This window comes from Bubalus kerabau, chromosome 6 (assembly GCF_029407905.1).
Source record: "Bubalus kerabau isolate K-KA32 ecotype Philippines breed swamp buffalo chromosome 6, PCC_UOA_SB_1v2, whole genome shotgun sequence".
Lineage (NCBI taxonomy): Eukaryota > Metazoa > Chordata > Mammalia > Artiodactyla > Bovidae > Bubalus > Bubalus kerabau.
The window spans coordinates 95,163,094-95,189,518 of NC_073629.1; the positions used below are offsets into that span (position 1 = coordinate 95,163,094).

At 38.0% G+C, this 26,425-nt stretch overlaps 1 protein-coding gene across 5 annotated transcripts in view; it reads right to left on the reverse strand.

The window, feature by feature from the left end:
- OSBPL9 (oxysterol binding protein like 9) overlaps positions 1–26,425 on the reverse strand; it is a 164,439-nt gene that overhangs the window by 102,046 nt on the left and 35,968 nt on the right. For 4 of the 5 annotated variants that reach the window (XM_055585927.1, XM_055585926.1, XM_055585925.1 and 1 more), the window contains exon 3: positions 8,192–8,270. The exons of the other annotated variant lie outside the window; for it this stretch is intronic. In XM_055585927.1, the coding sequence (XP_055441902.1) occupies positions 8,192–8,270 (79 nt within the window). The remainder of the gene's footprint in view (positions 1–8,191; positions 8,271–26,425) is intronic. 5 annotated transcript variants of the gene reach the window in all.

Consider the following 26,425-nt stretch of genomic DNA (forward strand, 5'->3'; position numbering starts at 1 on the left):
CTCCATGGGATCTTCCTGACCCAGGGATCAAACCCTAGTCTCCAGCATTGGCAGGTGGATTCTTATATCACTAAGCCACCAGGGAAGCCCTTCAATGTAGGTTCCTGTGCTGTGCTCAGTCGCTCAGTTGTGTCCGACTCTTTGAGATGCCATAGACTGCAGCCTGCCAGGCTCCTCCATCCATGAGGATTCTCCAAGCAAGAATATTTGAGTGGGTTGACATGCCCTCCTCCAGGGTTTATGTAGGTTGCTGCTAAGTCACTTCAGTCGTGTCCGACCCTGTGTGACCCCATAGACGGCAGCCAACCAGGCTCCGCCATCCCTGGGATTCTCCAGGCAAGAACACTGGAGTGGGTTGCCATTTCCTTCTCCAATGCATGAAAGTGAAAAGTGAAAGTGAAGTTGCTCAGTCGTGTCCAACATAGTAAAAAACAATCTAAGATCAAGGCCAGGACCCCTGACTTTCTATGTCTTCTCACACATATAACTTGGGGATACTTACACCTAATATATAAGGTTATGAGAATAAAGCAGAACAACAACACGAAACCCTGGATCCAGATCAATGATTACCAAACTTCAGTGTGTGTCAGAATCACTAGAGGACTCATTCCCAGAGTTTCTGATTCAGCAAGTCTGGGGCTCAGCCTGATATTCTGTGGTCTCAACAAGTTCCCAGGTGATGCTAGTTAGGTTAGCCTGGGACTGCACTTTAAGAGCTACTGATCTAGACAGACGTAGGCACAATCTACTAATCCTGGGCATTTAGCTTCTCTGAAACTCAGTTTTTCTGATTCTAAAACTGGAAATATAACTACCTCATTGGGGAGTTTAGGAATTATGGAAGTAATGTACATTGCCTGTTAAACAGAGTGCCTAGTTTATAAGACATATTTAGTAGTAGCTGTTACTACCACTACTGCTACTATTTCTACTAAGCAATGGAACATGTAGAACATCACAAAAAATTTTAATTGCATTAAAACTGGCAATGCAATTGCCAATGCAATGGCACCCCACTCCAGTATTCTTGCCTGGAAAATCCCATGGACAGAGGAGCCTGGTAGGCTGCAGTCCATGGGGTCGCTGAGGGTCAGACACGACTGAGCGACTTCACTTTCACTTTTCACTTTCATGCATTGGAGAAGGAAATGGCAACCCACTCCAGTGTTCTTGCCTGGAGAATCCCCTGGACGGGGGAGCCTGGTGGGCTGCCGTCTATGGGGTCACACAGAGTCGAACATGACTGAAGTGACTTAGCAGCAGCAGCAGCAGCAGCACTGTAATTTGAAGTTCCTTATATTTTACACCAATTCCTTTCTAGATAAAATTATAAAAGTTAATTATAAACTAGTTGACAAATTTCTATAACGTTTTTGTAGCATCTGAGAATGCCTCTAGAGCTCAACTGTTGGTGTTCAAATTCCATTTCTGCCTAATGTTACCTACATGTACGTGGCCCCCAGTTTCCTTACCCATAAAATAAAAATAATAGTACCTAACTTCATAAGGTCATAAAAACTGAATGGGTTAAACTACGTAAAACTCTGAATAGTATAAAATAAACCTTTGATAAATGTAGCTATCGTTATCATTATTCCAATACACTATCAGTAACATTATAAATCATTATATACATATATAAAAGCATTAAATAAATATAATTTTTGAAGGTAAAATTCAAATAACTGGATATCTTTCTAATTAGTACAAATTATGGTCCATTTAGTCTTTTATTAAGTTGTCCCATATTAACTGCCGATATGTAACTACTTTTGAATGATAAAAACAGTATGTACTTTCATATGGTTGAAGCTAGTAGCTTTCACCCCAACCTCTCTGATCATTCCTTTGAGCCTGTTGATGGTCCCACCCTAGTATACTGCCAGGTTTGGAGGCTCTCTTCTCATTCACATCTGCCAGAAGGTTCATAACCACCACTACCATAGTTTTAACCACAGACTAAAATATCTAGGTTTTAGCTAGCTCATAGATGCATTGCATTGGTCTACGTAATTGTTTTTTAAAACTGGAAGATTTAATATGCACATATTCAAACTCATGCACATACAAAAAAAAAATCTGGATTTCTGGCTTCTCTTGAAAAACTGGACAGTTTTCTCTTGAAAACATTGGACAAGCATTACCAAAAGTCTACAACTGTCTGGAATTAAGTACCAGCTACCCCTTCAAACAGGGCATAAGCTCTCCAAATCGCTAGTCTTCAGTCAGCTTTACTCTTCACTCCTTTACATATCTGCCTAGCCCTGAAGCATTCAATTTTCTAAATTCTATTAATAATTCTACCTTCCAGTCATAGGTTGATAACCACTAATCTCCATCTTCAGCCCAGGAAGGAAGGCATGCATGTTCAGTTGTGTCTAACTCTTTGTGACCCCAAAGACTGCAGCCAACTAGGCTCCTCTGTTCATGGACTTTTCCAGGCAAGAATACTGGAGTGAGTTACCATTTCCTTCTCCACAGGATCTTTCCAACCCAGGGACGGAACCTATGTCTCCTGTGTCTCCTGCACTGGCCAACAGATTCTTTACCACTGCACCACCTGGGAAGCCCAGACTTAGACCCAATTGGCATCACCATCAATACCTGTATGTCCCAAAGACACCTCAAATTTAAGAAGTCCCACACCATCTCTGTTCTAAATTCTCTATTTCAGATGTTGATAACATCCAAACAAAATAGTAAGCCACATCCTTCTTACACCTTTACTACTCTCAATTCTCTCAGCTCCCATTTCCCAAGCAATCAACAATTCCTAAAGATTTACTTACTAAAAAAATCTCAAGTCTGTTTTCCTCTTCTCTTTCCCCATTACCAATGGCTTTAATCCACTCAGGGCCTTAAAAATCAAGGGTCTTTATCTAGAGAACCATGTCTTATTCTATCTAATCTCTGCTTAAAACTCTGCTTCATTGGCTCCTACCAGACCTCAGGATAAAAATAAAACCCTTTCATATTAGACGTACGCCTCTGCCTCAACTCCTGTCCACTGTCCTAATGGTACCAAACATTCAAAGTTCTTGGAACACATGTGGTAGCATCATATTTCCATACCTTTGCAAATGCTACAACACCCCTCCGCCTGGTAAACTTCTCTTCAGACTTCAGAACTCTACCAGGTAGAGGAGGCAAGGAAGGGGAGGTAAGAGACAGAGCTTGGGGACAGGGACTTTTAGTTTTTATATTATGTAATTCTGGGCAACCTGAAATTTTTTAGAACTAGTATAATTTTAAGTTGTTATTATTTTAAAAAGAATTACTTGGTAACAAGAAAAACTCTGCTCTTTGTGAAGTACTGACTGTCTTTTTTGCCTCTCCATTATATCAGTGTCCTATACATATTTCTACTACTAGAGCGTATTTCATACTACATTATAATTACTTCTTCACAAGCTCGCTAACATCCTGGCTTATGTCTTATTAACCTGTATACAGTTCTGAGTTACACATACTATTCATATATTAAATGTTTGAACACAACAGCCAGTCTAATGGATACCAAAACTGCTATCCACACAATGTCTAGCTAAGAATCCAAATGCAAACAACTCTGGCTGACTGAGAGAAAAAGGAATCATTTTTCGCTCTTATCAGAAGAGCCAGTTTATAAAGATGAATTGGCAATCATTTTCTTTTTAATCTCTGAAAAATGGCATAATAAAGCTGTAGGTTTCAAATCTGTTTAAAGCTCTAACATGCAAGGACTGTAATTTCAATTATTACCTAAAGAGGGGAAAAGGAGTTTTTTCTTTTTTTTTTCAAAACTAAAGTTAATTTAAATTAACTTTGTTTTGAGAATTTTATGATATCTCTTTAAAATTATAGCTACTCTGAAATATCAAGCTACCAGAACTGAGAATCATTATAATGAAAAATTATCTATTGTTTCAGGAAAGTTTGTTCTCTTCATGGCACCAGTCCTCTTTATGATTAACAAAATATGTTTTAGGATACAGGACCTGTAGGTCAACTAGAGAGTCAAACCACAGTGGAAATAAAAATGATGGATAACATTCTGTCTACATATATACTATACACCTGACTTTCTTGTTACTATGGATGAATTGTCTATGCTCTGAGCCAAACGCAATGCCCTCCCTGTGTATTAGGTGTCATCCTGTCTTGCTGTCTCAAAGACACCGATCTAATGATTTTCCCTTTTCTCTCTTGCGTCATTGACTTTTCCCTCTCTACTGAGTCACTACCAACAGCATAAGAATGGCATGTCATTATTGCTCTTATCTTTAAAAAAACTTATTTCCCTCTCCCAGCTACTATTGTATTTCTCACCCTCCCTTTATAGCAGAACTTAAAAGCACTGTCTATGCTCTTAATTTTAAATTGCTCTTCTCAAGGTTATCAATAGACTTAATTGTTAAATCTTGTGATCATTTCTCAGCCCTCAACTTTCTCAATCAGGAGCATTTGACACAGTTGCTGATGCCTCTCACCTCCAAGAAATACTTCCTATCTTGGTTTTCCGGGTACCACATTCACCTGGTTTCCTTCCTCTTTTTTAGTTGATTCTTTTCAATCTCTTTTGCTAGTTCCACTTCTCCTCTGTGCTTCTAAATAAATGTTAGAGTGTTCCAGAGTTCATTACTTGGACCTCTTCTCTTTTCTCTCCATACTTCCTCCCAAATTCTCACAGCTTAAATACCATCTATATGCCAATGACTCCCAAATTTATTATTTATTTAAAGCCTGAACTTCTCTCCTGAACGCCACACTTCAATTGCCTACTTGACATCTCCATTTGGACATTTGATAGGCATCTAGAACTTTATTATAAGAATGTCCAAGGCTACGCTCTCGATGCCCACCTGTCTGCCACCCCCAACTGGTTCCCCACTTCAGTTAATGGCAACACCAGTCTGGCTCAAGTCAAAAATATGGTGTCATCCTGTCTTCCTACTGTCTTTTTTTCACATGCTACATACAGTACAACCTTCAAAAAAATATAATACCTAACAACAAACTACTACTTAGCAATATAAAAGGAACTACCAATACATGCAACAAGATGGACGAGCATTAAAAACATACTGAGCTAAAATAAAGCCAGACACAAAAGAGTACATACTGAAAGATTCTATTTGTGTGATACTCTCCACAAGAAAAATTTAATCTTTAGCGATAGAAAGTAGATCAGTTGCTGTCTGGAGCCAGGGGCTGGAGTGTAGACTGACAAAGGAATAAAAGAATCTTCTGGATGACAGAAATGTTCCAGATCTTGATTATGGTAGCAGCTATATGAGTAAGTAAATTCGTCAATATTCACTGAATTTTATAGAGTATACATTTTATTGCATATTAATTATACCTCAATAGAGTTGATTAAATACACATGCACAATTCAACCACCTCTCACTACCTCTCTACTCCCACTGCTACCACGTGGGAGCCGCCATCATCTCTCTTCTGGATTACTCTAGCCTCCTAATTAGTTTCTCTGCTCTGTTCCTGCCTCTTGCATTTTATTCTCAAAACAGTGTCCAGAGTGATAACTGTTTAAAAATCACATCATGTCACTCCTCTGCTTAAAACCATCTATAATGGCTTCTTATCTCAGTAAAATTCAATGTCCTTACTGTGCCATATAAGGCCTCATACAACATTACCTCTTAGACATCATCTCACACTACCCTCCCCATGGTTATCCGCACTCCAACCAGAGCGGGCCTCCTTGCTGGTCTTCAAATACGGCAGGCACACCCTTTTGCACTTACTGTTTCCTTTGCCTGGAGTGATTTACTCTTCATCATCATCCCCAACAAAGCCATATAAGCTTGTTCCCTCACTTCCTTCAGGTCTTTCACTGAAAGGCATCATCCCAATGAGTCTCCCCAGCCATCTAAAATTTTAAGCCACCCCCTACAAATATACACACACTTCTATTTCATTTTCTCCTTTCCTGCATTTTTTTTTTCCTTGCCAGGACTTGGCACTGTCTTATTTCCTTATATTTTACCAATTTATCTTATTTATTGGCTTTCTCCTCTACCAGATTAGATGCTACAGAGGGGAGGAATTTTATATTTTGTTCACTACTGTATCCCCAGAACTTAAAATAATGTCTAAAATAGATGTTGAACAAATTAGTGGATCTAAACAAATTCTAGCTTTCCCTTTAAGAGTTGAAAGTAAGCAGAATTTGTTTTATAGATGTCTCAATTGATACTTCACTTGCTTCAAAAAATTGTTACATTAAACTTTAAAAAGTCAACACATTTACACACATGCTAATGTATATCCATCTTAACTTGCTTTCAATTCTAATCAAGAATATAAGACCTTAGAAGGAAAATTTCATCAATTTTTCACCAAACTTATGAGCAAGGACCTATGAAGGCAAAATAATTCTTATTATGTCCAAGAATATAAAGAATATTAGAGTTCTTTACAAAAGCCAAATAATCTCATGTTGTCTGAGACTTCCAAAACTATTACAGCAGAAAATAAACTAATGAATCCAACAGTCTCAGAGCTAAGTATCCATTAAAAAAAAATATATAACACTTATTTATCCTTGTCATTTAAATGATTCATTAAAGGAATCACTTGTTTTACAAGCAAACAACATAAATACAGAAGTGTTAAAGGGAAGATCAGTTTAACATAAATAATTTATATTAGAGAAGGTAGAGGTGCCTTTACTCTAGAGGCCTGAGTCTCCTCTCTTTTAAACAGGCAAACAATACAGCTTCTGAAGTCCAAAGAAGATGTCTTCTTAGTAACTGCAGAGGAATTTCATACTGCAGTCTTTACCTGTATCTAGCAGCTACTACTTGAAATACATTAAAGTATTCAAGTTCATTCAAGTAAAGAGTTCCACAGTGTGAGTATTATCTGGTTTCACTGATAGGCAGCATTACATATTTAACCTAAAAATAAAGGCCATAGACTTTCTTAAACTAAGATTTTAAATGTTTTATGAAATTAAATGTAGTAGAAAATTTCAAGAGAGCATTATTAGTTAAAAGCAGTTCTGAGTAAAGAATATGACCAAACATAATAAATACTCTAAGAATGCTTTTTCCTAAAAGCATTAGAGATATCACAAGTGAGTACATTGGCTTGTCTTTATTATATATAAGCTGCATCTTTCATTTCTATGTGCCAACAAGACAATGAAGAAAAATTACTGCAATATACTATCCTAATACAGAAGGACAATAGCTGTCTGAACATCTCACATAACATATCTGGTCACTGTTAGACTTCATAACCAAAACATTTTTAAACAATAAATTGATTTACTATTTTTTTAATCCTGGTATACCTAGCATCTATCACAGTGCACTGTCACTTGTAGTTCAGAAAAAGTGCAAATATTCTCAATTTCTAAGTTTCTTGGACTGCTTTAAATATAAAATAGAGGTTACTCTCAATAGGCAAAAATAGCAAAAACATTAGTATCAAAGCTACTAGACACTCCTAGCAGATGAGAGTACATTAGGACAGGATCCTTAAAACTGACTTTTATTTGCTGGTTTAGAGTTTTCAAAGCAAGATGAAATGAGAATGATCATCCAGTACCTTACCCTTTCTACCGGTGAACCAGAGCATGCAATGCCGAAACATAGCAGTGGCAGATGGCATTTGGTGTTATTAACTATAAAAAGGATAATAGCAGAGAAATGATGGCTGGCAGACAAGACACAGAATGCAGATGAAATGAATGCAAACTTGTAGTTCTTGAAGCAAAGCAAAACCTTAAGCCAAAGGCTGCCACTAGCTTCAATTTAATTTATATTTTGAGTTTTACAGGGACAAACACTGCAACCTTCACAATCAGTCTTTAGACTCTTCATGCAGAAGCAGAGCCATACTCCTCGATAAAGAAGATCAGCAATCTTCTGTAAACACAAGCCAGCAGCAGCAGCAGCAGCAGCCCATTACTCTCTCCCTTCACTGATTTTTATCGTTTAAATTTTTAATCTCCAACTGCAGCCAGATCCACAGATGTTTCAAAGAGATCTGTATCCACTGCAGATACGATTAAATCCCTGCCTAACCTGCAGTACCACTTCATCCAGAACGTTCCTGTGCAATCGTTCATACAGGATCAGTTGTAAAAACCATTCTAGTCATCCAGCAAACAACCCAAAGGAGAAGGAAAGAAGCAGTTGGGACTGTGAAGAGAAAAAAATCTCTTCTTTCAGCTCACCCTGGAAATGGAAGGTTTTCTGATCAACAGTTATTGTGAAGGTGCTGTCGTCCTCATCGTCTATACCAATCACAGCTCCCTGTGAAACAAAGAGCAAAATCCCAATAAGGCAAACAATGACATCAGCAATATTCGCTACTGCTACAGCCCTGGAATGCTCAATGCACCGACGACACTGGAAGCAGGCTAGACACAGAAAAGGGAACCTGAGACTCCAGCTTTGCTTACAGAGGGGGGTGGCAGAGCACTGTAGGAGTCTGCAACGGTACTTTCTACTCTTGCTTAGGGGCATGGATATGGTGAGGACAAGGGGATAAACATAGAATCTAAGTCTAGAATCTATTTAAAACCCAGCCATTGACCCTTTCTGAGTTTTGGATTGCTCTCTAAAATGGGAGTCACCTCAGTTGTTCTGAGGCTCAAAGAACACTAGTGCTTTTCATTAGGCTGCTTCTGTGTTATATTTATTAGTAAAGAAACACCAGGTGACAATTGCTTCAAAACCCTGTCCCAGTGGCTTCTTCCAGGTGTGTGCTGCTACTGCACTTTCCATATCATACTGTGATCATCTATGTCTGCCTTCTCCCATTGAATTGCTATGAGATCTAAGGACTATTTTATTTTGAGACATGGCATTCAAGTACACACTCAGTATATGTTTTTTTAAATAAAAGCATGAACAATTCTCCAAACGAGAGGGGTAAGGTAGGCCTGCAGTTATAAGTTGCTTGTTTCAGGAAGGTGGATAGAGTGGGTTTTAAACTTTATCTTTTTTTTTGTATTTAACTATATGCAGCCATATTAAAACAATATAAAGCTATGAAAAACAGGGAGCCTACTGGTCAGTGTCCTTAAGAAATAAGGGTCCTAAGTATTCCAAACAGAGCAGCTAGAGAACATGACACAAGTACAATGCCCCACATTGGTGACTAAGAAGCAGTTTACCAATGACAAAACCAGGACCTGCTAAAATGGGACTGAAAGGACTTAAGGGGCCAAAATTCCAAATCTTGTGAAAAAAGGCTACTCCTATCCCAGGAGTTTCAGGTAATAGAGTCAAACATTTACAGGTCACCCATGCCACTTTACTTTTGCAAAAGACCTACATTAGTATAGCTCGTCCCAACTTATGATAGTTTGACTTAGGACTTTTCAACTTTACAGGTATGAAAGCCATAAATACTCAGCAGAAAGCATACTCTGAATTTTGAATTTGGGTCTTTCCCCGAGCGAGCAATATGTGGTGATACTCTCCCATGATCCTGGGCAGCAGCTCCCAGTCAGCCATGTGATCACAAGGGTGAACAACAAACAGTGACAACCATTCCTGTATCCAATTAACCATTCTGGTTTTTAGTACGGTATTCAATAAATTACATGAGCTATTCAACGTGTGTGTGTGTTGGTCACATTCGACTCTGCAACTCCATGAGCTGTAGCCCACCAGGCTCCTCTGTCCATGGGATTCTCCAGGCAAGAATACTGGGGCTATTCAATACTATATTATAAAACAGGCTTTGTGTGAGATGATTTTGCCCAACTATAGGCTCACATAACTGTTCTGAACATGTTTAAGGCAGGTGAGCCTAAGCCATGGTATTCAGTACATTAGGTGTATTAAATGCATTTTTGACTTACAATAGGTTTACTGTATGTAACCCCATTGTAAGGCTATACCTGTTTTCACTTACCAAAATAAATCTGGAAATTTTCCAGAAAATAGGTGAAAAGCAAAAATAGCATTCAGCATTTGTTTTGCCCTAAGCCATTACAGAGGCAGCGCACACCATAAACAATAAGAGTAGAACCGCCAAGCTCCCCGCTCAGGAACTACACTTGGCATCTCAGCATCAAGTTGTCAGCTTTGAACTGTATCGATGAGCATCTTGGCTTTATCTCTATTTGTTTTGTGTATATGTTAGGAAGCAGCATCCTAAGGTATTGCTTTTCTGCTTTCGCCATTTTGCCTTACAAAAAGTTTCATAAGAGTACTCATCTTTTAGATAGGAGAGGAAACCTGTGTTCATTTCTTCTCAGAGACTGTCTGGATGAACCCCAATTCTATCCAAATCCCATCAACCTGCATTACCTTAGCTATTCCTCTGTACTATATAGAGTAGGGATTTTTATAACTGTTTTCAGATACAGAAAGTGTATCCAAAATATAATGACTTACCCAGGTCATACAGAGTTAATGGCAGAACCAGAACCATTTGGCATGGTACCTACTTATTCTATGACAGCAAAAAAAGACACATCTTGGTGGGTAAGCATGTGTGGGAGCAACTCATTCAGGTTAATTTCATGGTTAGTGGAGTTAACCTTCTAACTTTATGATGCAGCAAATATCTGCTAAGTCATAACTAAATACAGCATATATACTGTTAATAGACATAGGCTTAGAATATATAACAATAGTGCCTCCGGTAGAGGAGCCAAAACATGTAAAGAGATGAATATACATAAAACAAGGCAAAAAGAGACCTCTACTTGGATGAACTTTGAAAACACGCTGAAGAAGAAGTTTGTCACAAAGGACATATTGTATGATTCCATTTATATGAAATGTCCCAAACAGGCAAATTCATAGAGACCAAGAATAGGTTAGTGGTTGCCCAGGGCTGGGAGGTAGGAGAAGGAGGTGGGGTAAAATGAGGAGTAGTTGCTAATAAGTGTGAGTTTCATTATAGGATGACAAAAAAAAAAATTCTAAAATTGAAATTGTAATGGTAGTTGCACCAAAAACACTGAAATGTCTCCTTTAAATGGGTGAATTATATCTCAACTGTTGAGATATAATAACTGACCACCATCCCAAACTTGAGTTCTTTTAGCCCCTTAATATAAATTCATCAGTTAACTAGTCAACTCAGAAACCTCTAGGTTCTAACACTTGTTCTCCCTTATTCCATCACCACAAGTTGTGCTCATTCCACTTCCAAACTATAATGTCAAATTCTCCCAACTCTTCATTCTATGAACTGTTATTGCCCTATTTCAGGTTTTCATCACTTCTTGCTTGATGAAGCAATCTGTCTTCAGTCTGGCTACCTTTAGTCCACAGTCCTTGATATTGCCAGAATAGTATTTATAAAGCACAAGCTCTTATAGGAGCCTCAGATATTTAAAACTTTCCTTGGCTCTCCATGAACTATGAGATAAAGCCAACAATTCTTCATAATGCCATTCAAGATGGTTCAAAATCTGGCCCAATCAACATTTCTACAGCCACTTCTTCCTCACCTCACAGAGACCCTGTAGGTACTCAGCCTCAAGATTTCTTCTATGCACTGAAAGAAAACACCAAGCAATTTCACTTTTTCATGTCCTTCCTCAAGTTCAATTCCTACCATTTGCTAAACAAAAGCAAAACCCCACACTCCCACTAGCAACCACCTCCTTTCTTACAGCTTTCACCAGGAGGAGCTTTTTGAAAACTGCCCACACCTTAACCTTTCACCTACTCCTGGCAATTAGCTTCCCTTCCCACCTCTGCACCAAGTTTTACTCTCACAGCTCTTCAATACCTCTTTACTACATTAGAGTTTTGTCATAGAACACTGCTCTGAAGCACTGCTACTGCTCCTAACCACTTCTTTTTTAAAACTTGTTCTGTCAAGGACTCTTAATTACTTAAGTTGTGCTTCAGAAACATTTCTATCCAAGTATCTTTGACAACCCATAGGGGAAAGAGCATTCTTTCTTGGTTCATTACACTTTTCCCCTCCTCTATCCAAATGCTTCTTTGAAGACTCTGGAACCTACCTAACCACCTCCAATGCCAACCCAGTCTTGCCATTGCCCTGAGCATTCTTCAGTGTACAGATGCACAATTCATCTGACACTCTGGCCTCTCAGTTTCTTGATTATTCAACTAACATAAACTTCACTGTCATTCTCCTTCATTGACTCATTCCCATGGCAATTCCTTAGACCTGGATATCTTACCATATCCAATACGATAGCTATTAGTCACATAAAGGTATTTAAATTTTAATTATAATTGAGTAAAATTAAGTAAAACTTTAAATAAGTTCTTCAGTCATATTTCAAATACTCAATAGCCCCATGTGACTAGAGGCTATGGGACTAGACACTGTAGATACAGAACATTTTAATAATTGCAGTAAATTCTACTGGACAGCATTGTCCTTGACCTAGTCATTACAGAGAATTGAACCATAGTAAAAAAGTTAACACTGTCAGTTAGTGAACTGGCAGTAATAAACCAGCCACTATGATAAGCATTTTACATACATCACTTGAAAATAACGTTATACTGAAAGGTAAGCAGTCATGTACAGATGTGAGAGTTGGACCATAAAGAAGGCTGAGCACCGAAGAACTGATGAATCATGGTGCTTTTGAATCATGGTGCTGGAGAAGACTCTTGAGAGTCCGTTGGACTGCAAGAAGACCAAACCCTTTGATTCTAAAGGAAATCTACTCTGAATATTCATTGGAAGGATTGATGCTGGAGCTGAAGCTCCAATACTTTGGCCACCTGATATGAAGAGCTGACTCATTGGAAATGACCTAGATGCTGGGAAAGATTGAGGGCAGGAGGAAAAGAGGGAGGCAGAGGATGAGGTGGTTAGATAGCACGACCAACTGAATGGACATAAAAGTGAAAGTCGCTCAGTAGTGTCTGACTCTTTGCAACCCCATGGACTATGCAGTCCATGGAATTCTCCAGGGGCCAGAATACTGGAGTGGGTGGCCTTTCCCTTCTCCGGGGGATCTTCCCAACCCAAGGATCGAACCCAGGTCTCCTTCATTGCAGGCAGATTCTTTACCAATGAAGCCACAAGGGAAGCCTGGCGTGCTTCCCTGGACATGAATATGAACAAACTCTGGGAGATGGTGAAGGACAGGGAAGCTTGGTGTGCCATAGTCCATGGGATGGCAAAGAGCCAGACACAACTTAGCGACTGAACAACAAACATATACACAAGTCATAACTGTACAAGCTCAATAAAGAAACACTCTCCTTGTATCCTTTCCTAATCATTACCCTTGTCCTCCAACCCAAAGTCAAACAGTATCCCTACTTCTAACATTAAAAGTAGTTTTGTCCATCTTCATACAAATGGACTCATATCACATATTTTCTTTTGTGTCTGGCTTCTTTCACTCAACATGTTTGTGAAATTCATCCAAGAGGCTACATGTAGCAACGGTTTGTTCATTTCTATTGCTATATATAGTATTCTTTTGTAGGAATATCCACAATTTATCAATTTCATTGCCGATGGACATTCATGTTGTTTTCCAGTCTTAGGTTATTAGAATCATGCTGCTATGACATTGTCATTCATATCTTTTGTGTTATATATATATATGTATACATATGTTTATATTTCTAGTAGATACAGTGTAGGAATGAATTTGCTAAGTCTTATGGTATGCACACTCCAATTTTAATAGACACTGTCAAACAGTTCTCAGTTCACTTCAGTTGCTCAGTCGTGTCCAACTCTTTGCGACCCCAAGACTGCAGCACGCCAGGCTTCCCTGTCCATCACCAACTCCTGGAGCTTGCTCAAATTCATGTCCATTGAGTCGGTGATGCCATCCAACCATTTCATCCTCTGTCATCCCCTTCTCTTCCTGCCTTCAATCTTTCTCAGCATCAGGGTCTTTTCAGATAACTCAGTTCTTCACATCAGGTGGCCAAAGCATTAGAGTTTCAGCTTCAGCAACAGTCCTTCCAATGAATATTCAGGACTGATTTCCTTTAGGACTGACTGGTTGGAATTCCTTGCAGCCCAAGGGACTCTCAAGAGTCTTCTCCAACACCACAGTTTAAAAGCATTAATCCTTCGGTGCTCAACTTTTTTTATAGTCCAACTCTCACATCCATACATAACTACTGGAGAAACCATAGCTTTGACTAGACAGACCTTTTTCGACAAAGTAATGTCTCAGCTCTTTAATAAGCTGTCTAGGTTGGTCATAGCTTTTCTTCCAAAGAGCAAGTGTCTTTTAATTTCATGGCTGCAGTCACCGCCTGTAGTGATTTTGGAGCCCAAAAAATAAAGTCTGTCACTGTTTTCATTGTTTCACCATCTATTTGCCATGAAGTGATGGGACCAGATGCCATGATCTTTGTTTTCTGAATGTTGAGTTTTAAGCCAACATTTTTACTCTCCTCTTTCACTTTCATCAAGAGCCTCTTTAGTTCTTCTTTGCTTTCTGCAATAAAGGTGGTATCATCTGCATATGTGAGATTATTGACATTTTTCCCCGCAATCTTGATTCCAGCTTGTGCTTCATCTAGTCTGGCATTTCTCATGATGTACTCTGCATATAAGTTAAATAAGCAGGGTGACAAGATATACCCTTGACGTACTCATTGAGCCAAAAATACTCCAAACTATGGTGTATGGAAGTTTCAATTGTTCTACATCTTCACTAACACTTTTTTTACGTTAGTCATTCTGGCAGGTGAGTACTAGTAGCTCATAGTGGTCCTAATTATATTTCCCTGAAAACAACAAAGTTCAGTATCTTTTTATGTTTGTGACCATTTGGCGAGACTTTTGTGAAATAGTTCAAGTTTCTTGTCTGTTGAATAAACTAGACTATCATTTTCTAATTATTTGTAGGAGGTTTTTTTAAAATATATCCTGGACATGAATCTTTCATTAGTTATGAATTAGGGAAATATATTCTCCCACCCTCTTGCCAGCCTTTATACTCTCATAATGATGTCTTTGGAGAAGGCAATGGCGACCCACTCCAGTACTCTTGCCAGGAAAATCCCATGGACGGGGGAGCCTGGTGGGCTGTGGTCCATGGGGTCGCGAAGAGTCGGATACGACTGAGCGACTTCCCTTTCACTTTTCACTTTCATGCATTGGAGAAGGAAATGGCAACCCACTCCAGTGTTCTTGCCAGGAGAATCCCAGCCTGGTGGGCTGCCGTCTGTGGGGTCGCACAGAGTTGGACACGACTGAGGCGACTTAGCAGCAGCAGCAGCAATGATGTCTTTTCATGAAGAATTAACTTTAACGTAGTAAAATGTATTGGTTTTACATCTATGGTTGTGCTTTCTGTATCTTCTTTAAGAAATCTTTACCAATCCTAATGCCATGAAAGTATTCTCCTATGTTATCATCCGGAAGTCTCTACATTTGAATTTCAAGTGATGCGAACAGCTGACTCACTGAAAAAGACCCTGATGCTGGGAAAGACTGAAGGCAGAAGAAGAGGGTGACAGAGGAGGAGATGGTTGGATAGCATCACCAATTCAATGGACATGAACTTGGGCAAACTCTACAAGATGGTGAGGGACAGGGAAGCCTGGCATGCTACAGTACGTGGGGCCGTGAAGAGTCGGACATGACTTGGCACCTGAACAACAACAATAATCAAGTGGAATAAGTCCTCTAACATTTGTCTTTTGGCCTTTATAAACTAACTGTAAATCAACATCATGACCACGGTCATAGCCAGTTCTCCCTAGAATGGCAGGTGAGAGAAGTTGCTGTATCTACTGGGGTCTCTTCGTTGACTAAGACAGGAATCAAAAGTGAATATTCTTGGCCCTTTATAAACTTTACAGTCAGCAGTTGAACAAGTTTTACACACACATACTCACTTTTTAGGATACTGATTGGGAACAAACTGGGACTGCCATTTATTTAGGTCTTTTTTTAATATTTATTTTTAATTAGAGGACAACTTCTTTACAATGTTGTATTGGTTTCTGCCATACATCAACATGAGTCAGCCATGGGTATACATATAACTTCAGTGTTTATAGTTTTCTGAGTAAAGGTCTTATCTGCCTATTGTTAATATTTATTCCTAAGTAATTAATGTTTTGATGCTATGGTAAATGTTCTTGTTTTTAAAATTTTATTTTCTAATTACAAGTTGTTGATATATTGAAATAGTTTATTTTTGTATAGTGTCCTTGGATTTCCCCAGATCAGATCAGATCAGTCGCTCAGTCGTGTCCGACTCTTTGCGACCCCATGAATCGCAGCATGCCAGGCCTCCCTGTCCATCACCAACTCCCGGAGTTCACCCAGACTCACGTCCATCGAGTCAGTGATGCCATCCAGCCATCTCATCCTCTGTCGTCCCCTTCTCCTCCTGCCCCCAATCCCTACCAGCATCAGAGTCTTTTCCAATGAGTCAACTCTTCGCATGAGGTGGCCATGAGGTGGCCAAAGTACTGGACTTTCAGCTTTAGCATCATTCCTTCCAAAGAAATCCCAGGGCTGATCTCCTTCACAATGGACTGGTTGGATCTCCTCGCAGTCCAAGGGACTCTCAAGAGTCTTCTCCAACACCACAGTTCAAAAGCATCAATTCTTTGGCACTCAGCCTTCTTCACAGTCCAACTCTCACATCCATACATGACCACAGGAAAAACCATAGCCTTGACTAGACGAACCTTTGTTGGCAAAGTAATGTCTCTGCTTTTGAATATGCTGTCTAGGTTGGTCATAACTTTCCTTCCAAGGAGTAAGCGTCTTTTAATTTCATGGCTGCAGTCACCATCTGTAGTGATTTTGGAGCCCAGAAAAATAAAGTCTGACACTGTTTCCACTGTTTCCCCATCTATTTCCCATGAACTGATGGGACCGGATGCCATGATCTTCGTTTTTTGAATGTTGAGCTTTAAGCCAAGTTTTTCACTCTCCACTTTCACCTTCATCAAGAGGCTTTTGAGTTCCTCTTCACTTTCTGCCATAAGGGTGGTGTCATCTGCATATCTGAGGTTATTGATATTTCTCCCAGCAATCTTGATTCCAGCTTGTGTTTCTTCCAGTCCAGCATTTCTCATGATGTACTCTGCATATAAGTTAAATAAACAGGGTGACAATATACAGCCTTGATGAACTCCTTTTCCTATTTGGAACCAGTCTGTTGTTCCATGTCCAGTTCTAACTGTTGCTTCCTGACCTGCATACAAATTTCTCAAGAGGCAGATTAGGTGGTCTGGTATTCCCATCTTCTTTCAGAATTTTCCACAGTTTATTGTGATCCACACAGTCAAAGGCTTTGGCATAGTCATAACCTTGCTAAATTCATTTTTCAATTCTTTAGTTTATCTGCAGATTCTTTTGGATTCTCTATATGTTCAATTAAAGCTGCCATGAATAATAACAATTTTATTTCTTCTACTCCAATCCTCAGACTTTATATTTATTTTTCTTGTTTTATTCATTGGCTAGGACTGCCTGGTTTCAGATTGACCCTAGAGTGGTAGGCAACGTTGAACACAAGGAGAGTAGGGGGCATCCTTGTCTTGCGATTGGCCTCTCTTCCATTGTCCACTGTAGCTATTTAAAATCTTCTCTACTTTCCCTGAACCCTCAATAACCTAAAAAGTCATAAGATAGGAACTCTACACCTTTTATGCCCTCCTACCTGAAGATTCATCTGCATCCATACCCAGTCTTGCTTCTTTTCACTTGTCGTAATTGAAAAAGTGCCTATTACTTCCTCAGGTCTCTGACTCTAATCTTCAGCTCCTCTTCCTTTCTACTGGCTCCTTCTCAACTTCATTTACATATGAGAAGACTTTACACTCTTTAACAACAACAAAAACAATACCAACAATCTTTCTCCATTATACATCCTAATCTAGCAAATGGCCCACCTCTCTCTTTCTGTTCCAACCAAGATTATTATTCAGACTTGTCCAAGTCTCCTGCCTAAAATTTATTTTAACCTCCCACTCCTTGTAATCGTATCAGTAGCTCTTCTTTACATTGAAATAAGGTGCTGTATGATCCAGTTTATCTGAGACAGTTTCAGATTATTCCTATTATTGTTTGTTGTTGTTCAGTTGCTAAGTCATGTCTGACTCTTTGAGTCCCCATGACTACAGCACGCCAGGCTTCCCTACCTATCCTTCACTATCTCCTGGAGTTTGCGCAAACTCATGTCCATCGAGTCAGTGATGCCCATCCAACAACCCTGTTCTCTGTTGCCCACTTCTCCTCCCGCCCTCAATCTTTCCCAGCGTCAAGGTCTTTTCCAATGAGTCGGCTCTTCACGCCAGGTGGCCAAAGCATTGGAGCTATTTTTTTATTCCTGTTATCCTAGCATAATGATGAATAGAACCCCCTTTTATTCTTAGAGGAGTGTCCTGCTTTAGGGGATATGGTCACTCTATCATGGCCTAGACCAAAGACCCTCAGTGATTTGCTCCACACCTACCTCTCATCTCTCATCAAATTCTATACTTGGGCAGTTTGAGGTTTACCAATTTCCCCAAGCTGTCTTCCACCAAACATCCTTCCTCTCCCCTAATCTGGGTTTATACTATTTATCTTTATATCTGGTAAAGCAAAATTCCCTTTTCTAATCCATATATGAAATAATATTCTATCATTAAGCAAAGTTCTTTGTTATGCTAACTCATCAAAATTTCGAAGTTTTTACTTCATTCCTGCTTTTATGACTCATTGTGCCAACATAATAAACATATATATCTTTCAATGACTTTCCATGATTTTTCTTCTGAAGGTTTCAGATGATCAACCTTTCAGGTTCTGCCAGGATTTAGGCTCACCATGGTGCCTGCTGCTCCAGGTCACACTATCCAGGTTCCAGAAGGTAATGGGAGATGGAGTTATGAAATCAGTTGAGTTTCCTGACTTCACCTCTTCTCTTTTTTTCTATATCCACAAACATATTTCAGACATAATCATAGTTCTGGTACCAAAGACAGGAAGACAGTTTTGCTCTCATGTCTTGGGAAAAAAACAGAACGCTGGCTATTTCAGGGCCAATCTCCCTTCGTCAAAAAGAGAAAAGTAGAATGGTAAACTGGCTCCAAAGAAAATAAAAAAGAAATGATGACTCCTCTGGGACACAGATCGCTCATATGGCTCCTAAAAGGAATGTTGACTGTGCTAAGAATACACAGCACAGCTACTCCCACTGCGACTCTACAACTGCACATTTTCCCTCACTGCTGAAATATTAAAGTCTTACATTCGTGTATCGTTTTCACATTCTCACATTATATGATCTCACATGAATATAACACATAAATATGATCTCTCAGATTTGGGCAGAACAGGTATTACTCTTCTTTAGAAATTAGAAAACCAAGACTCAGAGTATATTAAAAAAAATATTGCCTAAGGTCCGACAACTAAAAGACAGGAGAATTCAGGTCTTCCAACTCCTGAGCCAAAGTTCATTCTTAATAGGGCATACGTATAATAAGCAATATTCATTAATTCAACATACTTACTAAATCCCTATTCTGGGCCAGGAGCAATTAACAGCCAGGGGATATAAATAGGAATAAGATATATCTCTGCACTGTAAGAGCACATGAGCACATAGTTCAGAGAGGAGAGAGAAAAGTCAACAACACAGAGGGAAGCAGGAAAGCTGGAGGTCCAGCGTGCTCATCAAGGCCACAGCTGCATAAAAAAGAAATGATGCATCAACATCATTCAGTGATTCAATAAGTATTTATTGAGTTTTCTGGTGAAAGCAATAGGGTGGTGAACAATTTGCTTTCCTTTCTTCACTCAATACTATTTTGAGGTTTGTTCATATTGAGTAAATAAATACATACTTTTCATGTCAAGAATAGAAATATATGTGTGTGTACATATGAATACATATACACACAAACGCTATCCATGTTGAGAATATGCACATAACTGTTATCTGTTATATAGTATCCTATTATGTAAGTATACCACAATGTCTAATTTCCCTGTGTAGAACATTTAGGTTACTTTTAATTTTTCCTATCCCAATAATGCAACAATAATCATCACTGTATATGTTTCCTGCTAACATTTCTGCAAGAGAATATTAAGCAAACACTCTGAAATGGCAGACAGTTCCATTTTTATATAGAATCAGACACATCTTCAATCTTACTAAAGATTACAAAGTGTTAGTTGCTCAGTTGTGTCCAACTCTTTGAGAGCCTATGGACTATACGTAGCTCTCTAGGATCCTGTCCATGGAATTCTCCAGGCAGGAACACTACAGTGGGTAGCCATTCCCTTCCCCAGGGGATCTTCCTGATCCAGGGATTTAACCCAGTTCTCCCACACCATCTGAGACACCAGGGAAGCCCTCAGACCATAAAACTGCTCCCCTAAGCAGTTGTCCCAATTAATATCCTCACCAGCACTGGAGAAAAGTTCCTATATCCCCAGTTGCTGGCCAACACTAGATAAAATCAGACTTTATAAGACCTTGGCAATCTGATCAAAATACTATCTTACTGAACTTTTAATTCAGAATCTCTGACAATCACTGAGAATAAGAATCAAGTCACTTTTATTGCTTTCTTATTTCTTTTACGTGAATTGAGTGTATCCTTTGACATTTTCTTTTTGGGCATTCTTTTGACTTTTCTACTGATTTATATGTGTTCTTTGGGTTTTCTTTTTTGTCTGTTAAACCTCTGTCAACTGTATGCACTGTAAATATTTTCTCTCCTGTCCAAGGCGTGCTTCTCTCTGATTGTAGAGTCTTTTGTTATTGCTGTGAAAGGTTTTAAAATTTGAATGTTGTCAAATCTAACAATCAATTCTATCATTGTTTGCTTTTTAAGACATCTTCCTTTATCCTGATATCATAGAGACATTCTTCTATACATTCTTATGAGTATAAAATTTCATTTTATACCTTTCATTTCTGTGTATAGCATGAGTTAGGGAACAATTTTATTTTCTCCATATGGGCAGCCAGTTGATCCAACTTCATTTACTGAGTGATAGTGTCTGGTTTGTAATGCTGTTATACACTAAATTTACATAGATGTAAATATTCCTAAGCTTTCTCTTCCATGCCACTGATCTATTTATTTCCCCTTATACCAATACCATACTTAAATTTACCATAGTTTTATTTTAAAAGTTTTAACATCTGGAAAGGCAAGTCCCCCAACCCCTTATTCTTCAAATTCTTCTTGCCTCTTTACCATTTTAAATGACTTTTAGAATCATCTTGTTAAGCCTGATTAAGATTTTTGACTGAAATTACATGTATTTATAGATTAATTTAAGGAAAGCAAACATTCAGATAATACTGAGTCTAATAAGCAGGAAGATGAGATAGCTGTTCAGATCTTCCTTTAGTCTTTCAATGATGTTTACTTTTTTTTCCATCAAAGGAATGTATTTATTTGTAAAATATATTCTTATGTAACTTAGAATTTGTGTTACTATTAGAATCCCTTTTTTAAAATTGTGGGTTGCATAGAAGAACACTATTTTCTGTATATTGATTTCAAATCCAAAACCTTTCCCAAAGGCGAGACATTTAAACAGCATTTATGCAAATTTTTGTGGATTTTTTAAAAGTAGAAAATCATATCATCTGCAAATATCAATAATGTTTATTCTTCACTTCCATCCTTTTTCTTTGATTTCTTTTGTTTCTTATTCTTGTGTTTGCCAGGACTTCTAGTATAGTTACAGAAACATCATCTGCAAATACTAATTTTGATTCATCTTCCCAAAGCTTACATCTTTTGTATCTTATTGCATTCCCAAGGACCTCCAGAATACCATATATAAAGAAGTAGCAATCTCTACCAAAATATCCATGACATTTTTAAGAACTAGAAGAAATAATCCTAAAATTCACATGGAACCACAACAAGCTAGAACTGCAACAGCAATCTTGAGAAAAAAGAAAAAAACCTGGAGGTATAAACCTCCCACACTTCAGACTATACTATATAGCCACAGTAATCAAAACAGAAGGTATTGGCATAAGAACAGAATCATTAACCAATGGAACAGAATAGACAGCCAGAAATAGACACACAAACCTGTGGTCAGTTAATCAATGACAAAGAACGCAAGAATACACAATGGAGAAAAGACAGTCTCTTCAAGAAGTGATGCTGAGAAAACTGGAAGCAGACAGTCACATGTAAAGCAGTGAGATTATAACGTTCCCTCACAGCATATAAAAAATAAAATAAAATCAAAATGGTTTAAAGACCTCAAAACTCCTAGAAGAGAACATAGGCTGAATACTCTTTGAAACAAATCATAGCAGTATTTTCTTGAATCACTTTCCCAAAGCAAAATATATAAATGCCAAAAACCCATATGGGACCTAATTAAAAGCTTTTGCACAGCAAAGGAAATGGCCAACAAAACTAAAAGACAACCTACAGAATGGGATAAAGCATTTGCAAATCATGCAACCAACAAGGGGTTAATACCCAAAATATACAAACAGATTATACAACTCTATATACAACTCAAAAAAACAAGCCAATCAAAGAAGACTTGAACAGATTTTTTTTCCCAAACAAGACAGATGGCTAACACGCACATGAAAAGATGCTCAGTGTTGCTAATCATTAGAGAAATGCAAATCTAACCCACAATGAGATAGCACCTCACACTTGTCAAAATGGCTATCCTCAAAAAAGTCTGCAAATAACAAATGCTGGAGAGGATGCAGAGAAAAAGAAACCTTTGTACACTGCTGATGGGAATATAAATTGGTGCAGCCACTATGGAAAACAGTAAGGAGGTTATGGAGGCTCCTCAAAAAACTAAAAACAGAACTACCATACAATACAGCAATTCCACTCCCAGGTATATATCCAGAAAAAAAAAACAACACAGAAATACTAATTTGAAATGACACATGCACCCCAATATTCACAGCAGCATTATCTACAACAGCCAAGACATGGAAGCAACTCAAGTGCAGTCAACAGACAGCTGGATTAAGAAGATGTGGACAATGTGTGTGTGTGTATATAAACACACACACAGTATATATACATATAGATGTATATATATATGCATATACATACAGAATGAAATATTACTTAGCCATAAAAAAGAACAAAATACTACCATTTGCAGCAAAGTGGACGGACTCAGGGTTATGCTTAGAGAAATAAGTCAGACAGAGAAAGACAAATACTGTATGACATTGCTTACATGTGGAATCTAAAAATATTTCAAATAAATGTATATGTAAAACAGAAACAGACTCACAAATATAGAAAACTTGTGGTTATCAAGGAGGAGAATGGAGGAAAGAAAAATTAGGGGTATGGGATTAACAGACACAAACTATTATGTATAAAATACATAAGCAACAAAGATATAGTACAGAGCACAGAATATTACAGCCGTTATCTTGAAATAACCTATAATGGAATACAATCTGCAAAAATACTGAATCACTACAGTGTACACCTGAAACTAACATAATATTGTGAATCAACTGCACTACGTTCAAAAAAACAAAAACAGAAAAATCAAGCACCTTTGTCTCATTGCTGATTCTAAAATAGATGCTTCTACTATTTCGCTGTTAAGCACACACTGGAACATTTTAGTATATACTCCTTATTGGGTTAAGAATGTTCTCTTCCTATTCCTAGCTGGCACTGATCTTGAATGCATGTTTCATTTTATTCACTGCTTCTTTTCCATTTATTCAGATGGTCATGTAATTTCCCTTTGTAATTAGTTAATATGTTAAATTATCTTAATTAATTACAAAATTAGAATCCTATTAATAGTATTCCCAAAATAAACTGTTTGGTCATAACCCTTTTTGTTTATATATTATTGGGTATGGTTTGCTGCTTTTTGTTCATGATTTTAACATTTATATTAATAAGCGACTCTGGCCTAAAAATTTCCTTGATTGTTCCTCTTTCTACTTTATCATTAATTTTTTCTTTTTTAATTTGTTGACTATAATGCTTATCTCATTAACTTTCAATCTCTATTTTATAATATATTCATTTAAGGTTATAAATCACAGACTGCCTTAGATGCAGCTTTAATATGTGGTCCCTTCACTGTCACTCAGGTTTAAATATTTCATAATTTCCATTATAATTTCAACCTTCACCAATGAATTATTTAGAAGTATCCATGTGAGGTGGCACGTGGCTACTGTTTTGTTAAGGAGTTTCTAATTTATTCTACCATTGTCAAAGAATGTTATGTATATGACACTGAATTTTGAGTACCCTCTTTTCCCATACAATTCTAATCATTTTCTTAAAGTCTATTATTTATTTATTTTACCACCAATAGTTCATTATTAGATTCCCAGGAATTTTAATTTAAAAGCTGAAGATTAAGGTTATATAATTCCTAGAATCAAACTTAGATTTACTTTCTGAAATCAATCCAGGCAAGCCTTAAAGTCTATTATTTCTGATATTATTAATAATACTATTTCCTAGCTTTCTTTTGCTATTTTCCTGGAACATCCTTTTTTATCACCTTATTTTTAAATTTATAGCCATAAAATATGATAAACATTCGGAAAATAGCATTAATGACATCTATGTACTAATCACAAGAGATTAAATAGATGAATATCTTGTACAAGATGATTAAATAGATGTACATCTTGTACAAGAGATTAAATAGATGTACATCTTGTACAAGAAAGTCAGAGAAGAGATTCTTAATGTCAAATTCACAGAGAAGAGATGATGCCTGCAAAAAAGCTAGTGAATTAACAAAAAAGGACATAAACCAATAGAGTACTTTTTCATAATGAAATGAGAAAACAACTGACAGGATGATGCAGACAGGATGTAGATCTAAGAGGACAGGGGAGAAGGACACTCTTATGGTTATACATTAATCTGCTGCTGCTGCTGCTGCTAAGTCGCTTCAGTCGTGACTCTGCGCGACCCCATAGACGGCAGCCCATCAGGTTCCCCTGTTCCTGGGATTCTCCAGGCAAGAACACTGGAGTGGGTTGCCATTTCCTTCTTCAATGCATGAAAGTGAAAAGTGAAAGTGAAGTCGCTCAGTCATGTCCGACTCTTAGCGACCCCATGGACAGCAGCCCACCAGGCTCCTCCGTCCATGGGACTTTCCAGGCAAGAGTACTGGAGTGGGGTGCCATTGCCTTCTCCAGATACATTAATCTAAAAATATCTAATTGTATCTATGCTAAGATATCAGTGATTATAAAATGCATTCCAATGCCATAGATGTTAACGTATGCAAAAATAATGTAGAATCACTGAAATAAGGCACTGGAAGAAATCAGTGCTAAAACTTTTAACCCATCACAGGACAGTGCTGTACTCTCTTGTGATGGACTAAGAGAATATGAGACTCCTTCCTCAGGGAATCAATCAACTCTGATGATAAGCACAATAAATAAATGAAGTACTCAGTTTCACTGGATTGGTAAAAAAAAAAAAGTCACATATGGATTAACAGTTTTCAAAAAGTCACAATACCAAAAAAAAAAAAAAGTCACAATACATTTAGTGATTACTTTGGTTATTCCTAAGGCCCTGCAGAATTCCTCAGAATCTGATATTCATCTCACCAATAGTAATTAGTAACAATAGTAACTATCATTCATTAAGAACTGAAGTCCCAAACGTTGTTTGGATACTTTCTAATGTATCAGTTAATGTGATATTCATAATTACATGAGTAAATGACACGAGGCCATTCCAGAGGTAAAGGAAATAGGACTCAGAACTGAATAAATGAGTTCCCTGAAGTCACAAAGCTAGTAAGTGGCAAATCTGGATTTGAATTCTATTTCACTTTTTACCTTGTCTCTACCCCCACACTGCCTCTTTAATACTAACACTTCTCCACTTTTCATGTTACCTGGAAATATTAATGCTTTGCTTGTGGTTGAGTCCCAGAAGGGGGGGGGGGGGGGAATCAGACCCCAGGACTCAACTGACTATTGTACTTCTCCATCAAGGCAAGGGCACCATCTAGTGGCCACACTCTGACATTAACACAGTCAAACAAAGATGGGAAGGAAATGGTTTTCCAAACTTCATCTTCCTCCACTAGTTTTTCACTTCTGTGCATCAAGTTGGAGCATCTGCATTATTGACTCTTGTAGTCAAGAAGAATAGGAGCCTGGTAACATTAAGGGCTGAACAGGGCTTTGGAATGAGACAGACCCAAGTTCAACCCCAGATTCACCATTTACTAACTATGTGATTTTGGTAAGCTACTAAAAGTTGTGAGTCTCCATCTTCTCATTTGTAAAACGAAATACCACCACTGACCTGAGAGGATTATCATGGGGATATCAATGAAAATCTGACAACACTGATCCAAAGAGCTTCCTCAGTAACTACTGGTTCCTTTCCCTATTCTTTCATGTGGCCTAAAACCACGTGGGTGTTGTGCTTTTTTTTTTCTTTTTCTTCTTTTTAAAAAAACACATCCACGCCACTGTGTTTAACTTCTTTTGTCTATAAACTATAGTAAAGGTAAATTCCCTAAAGTG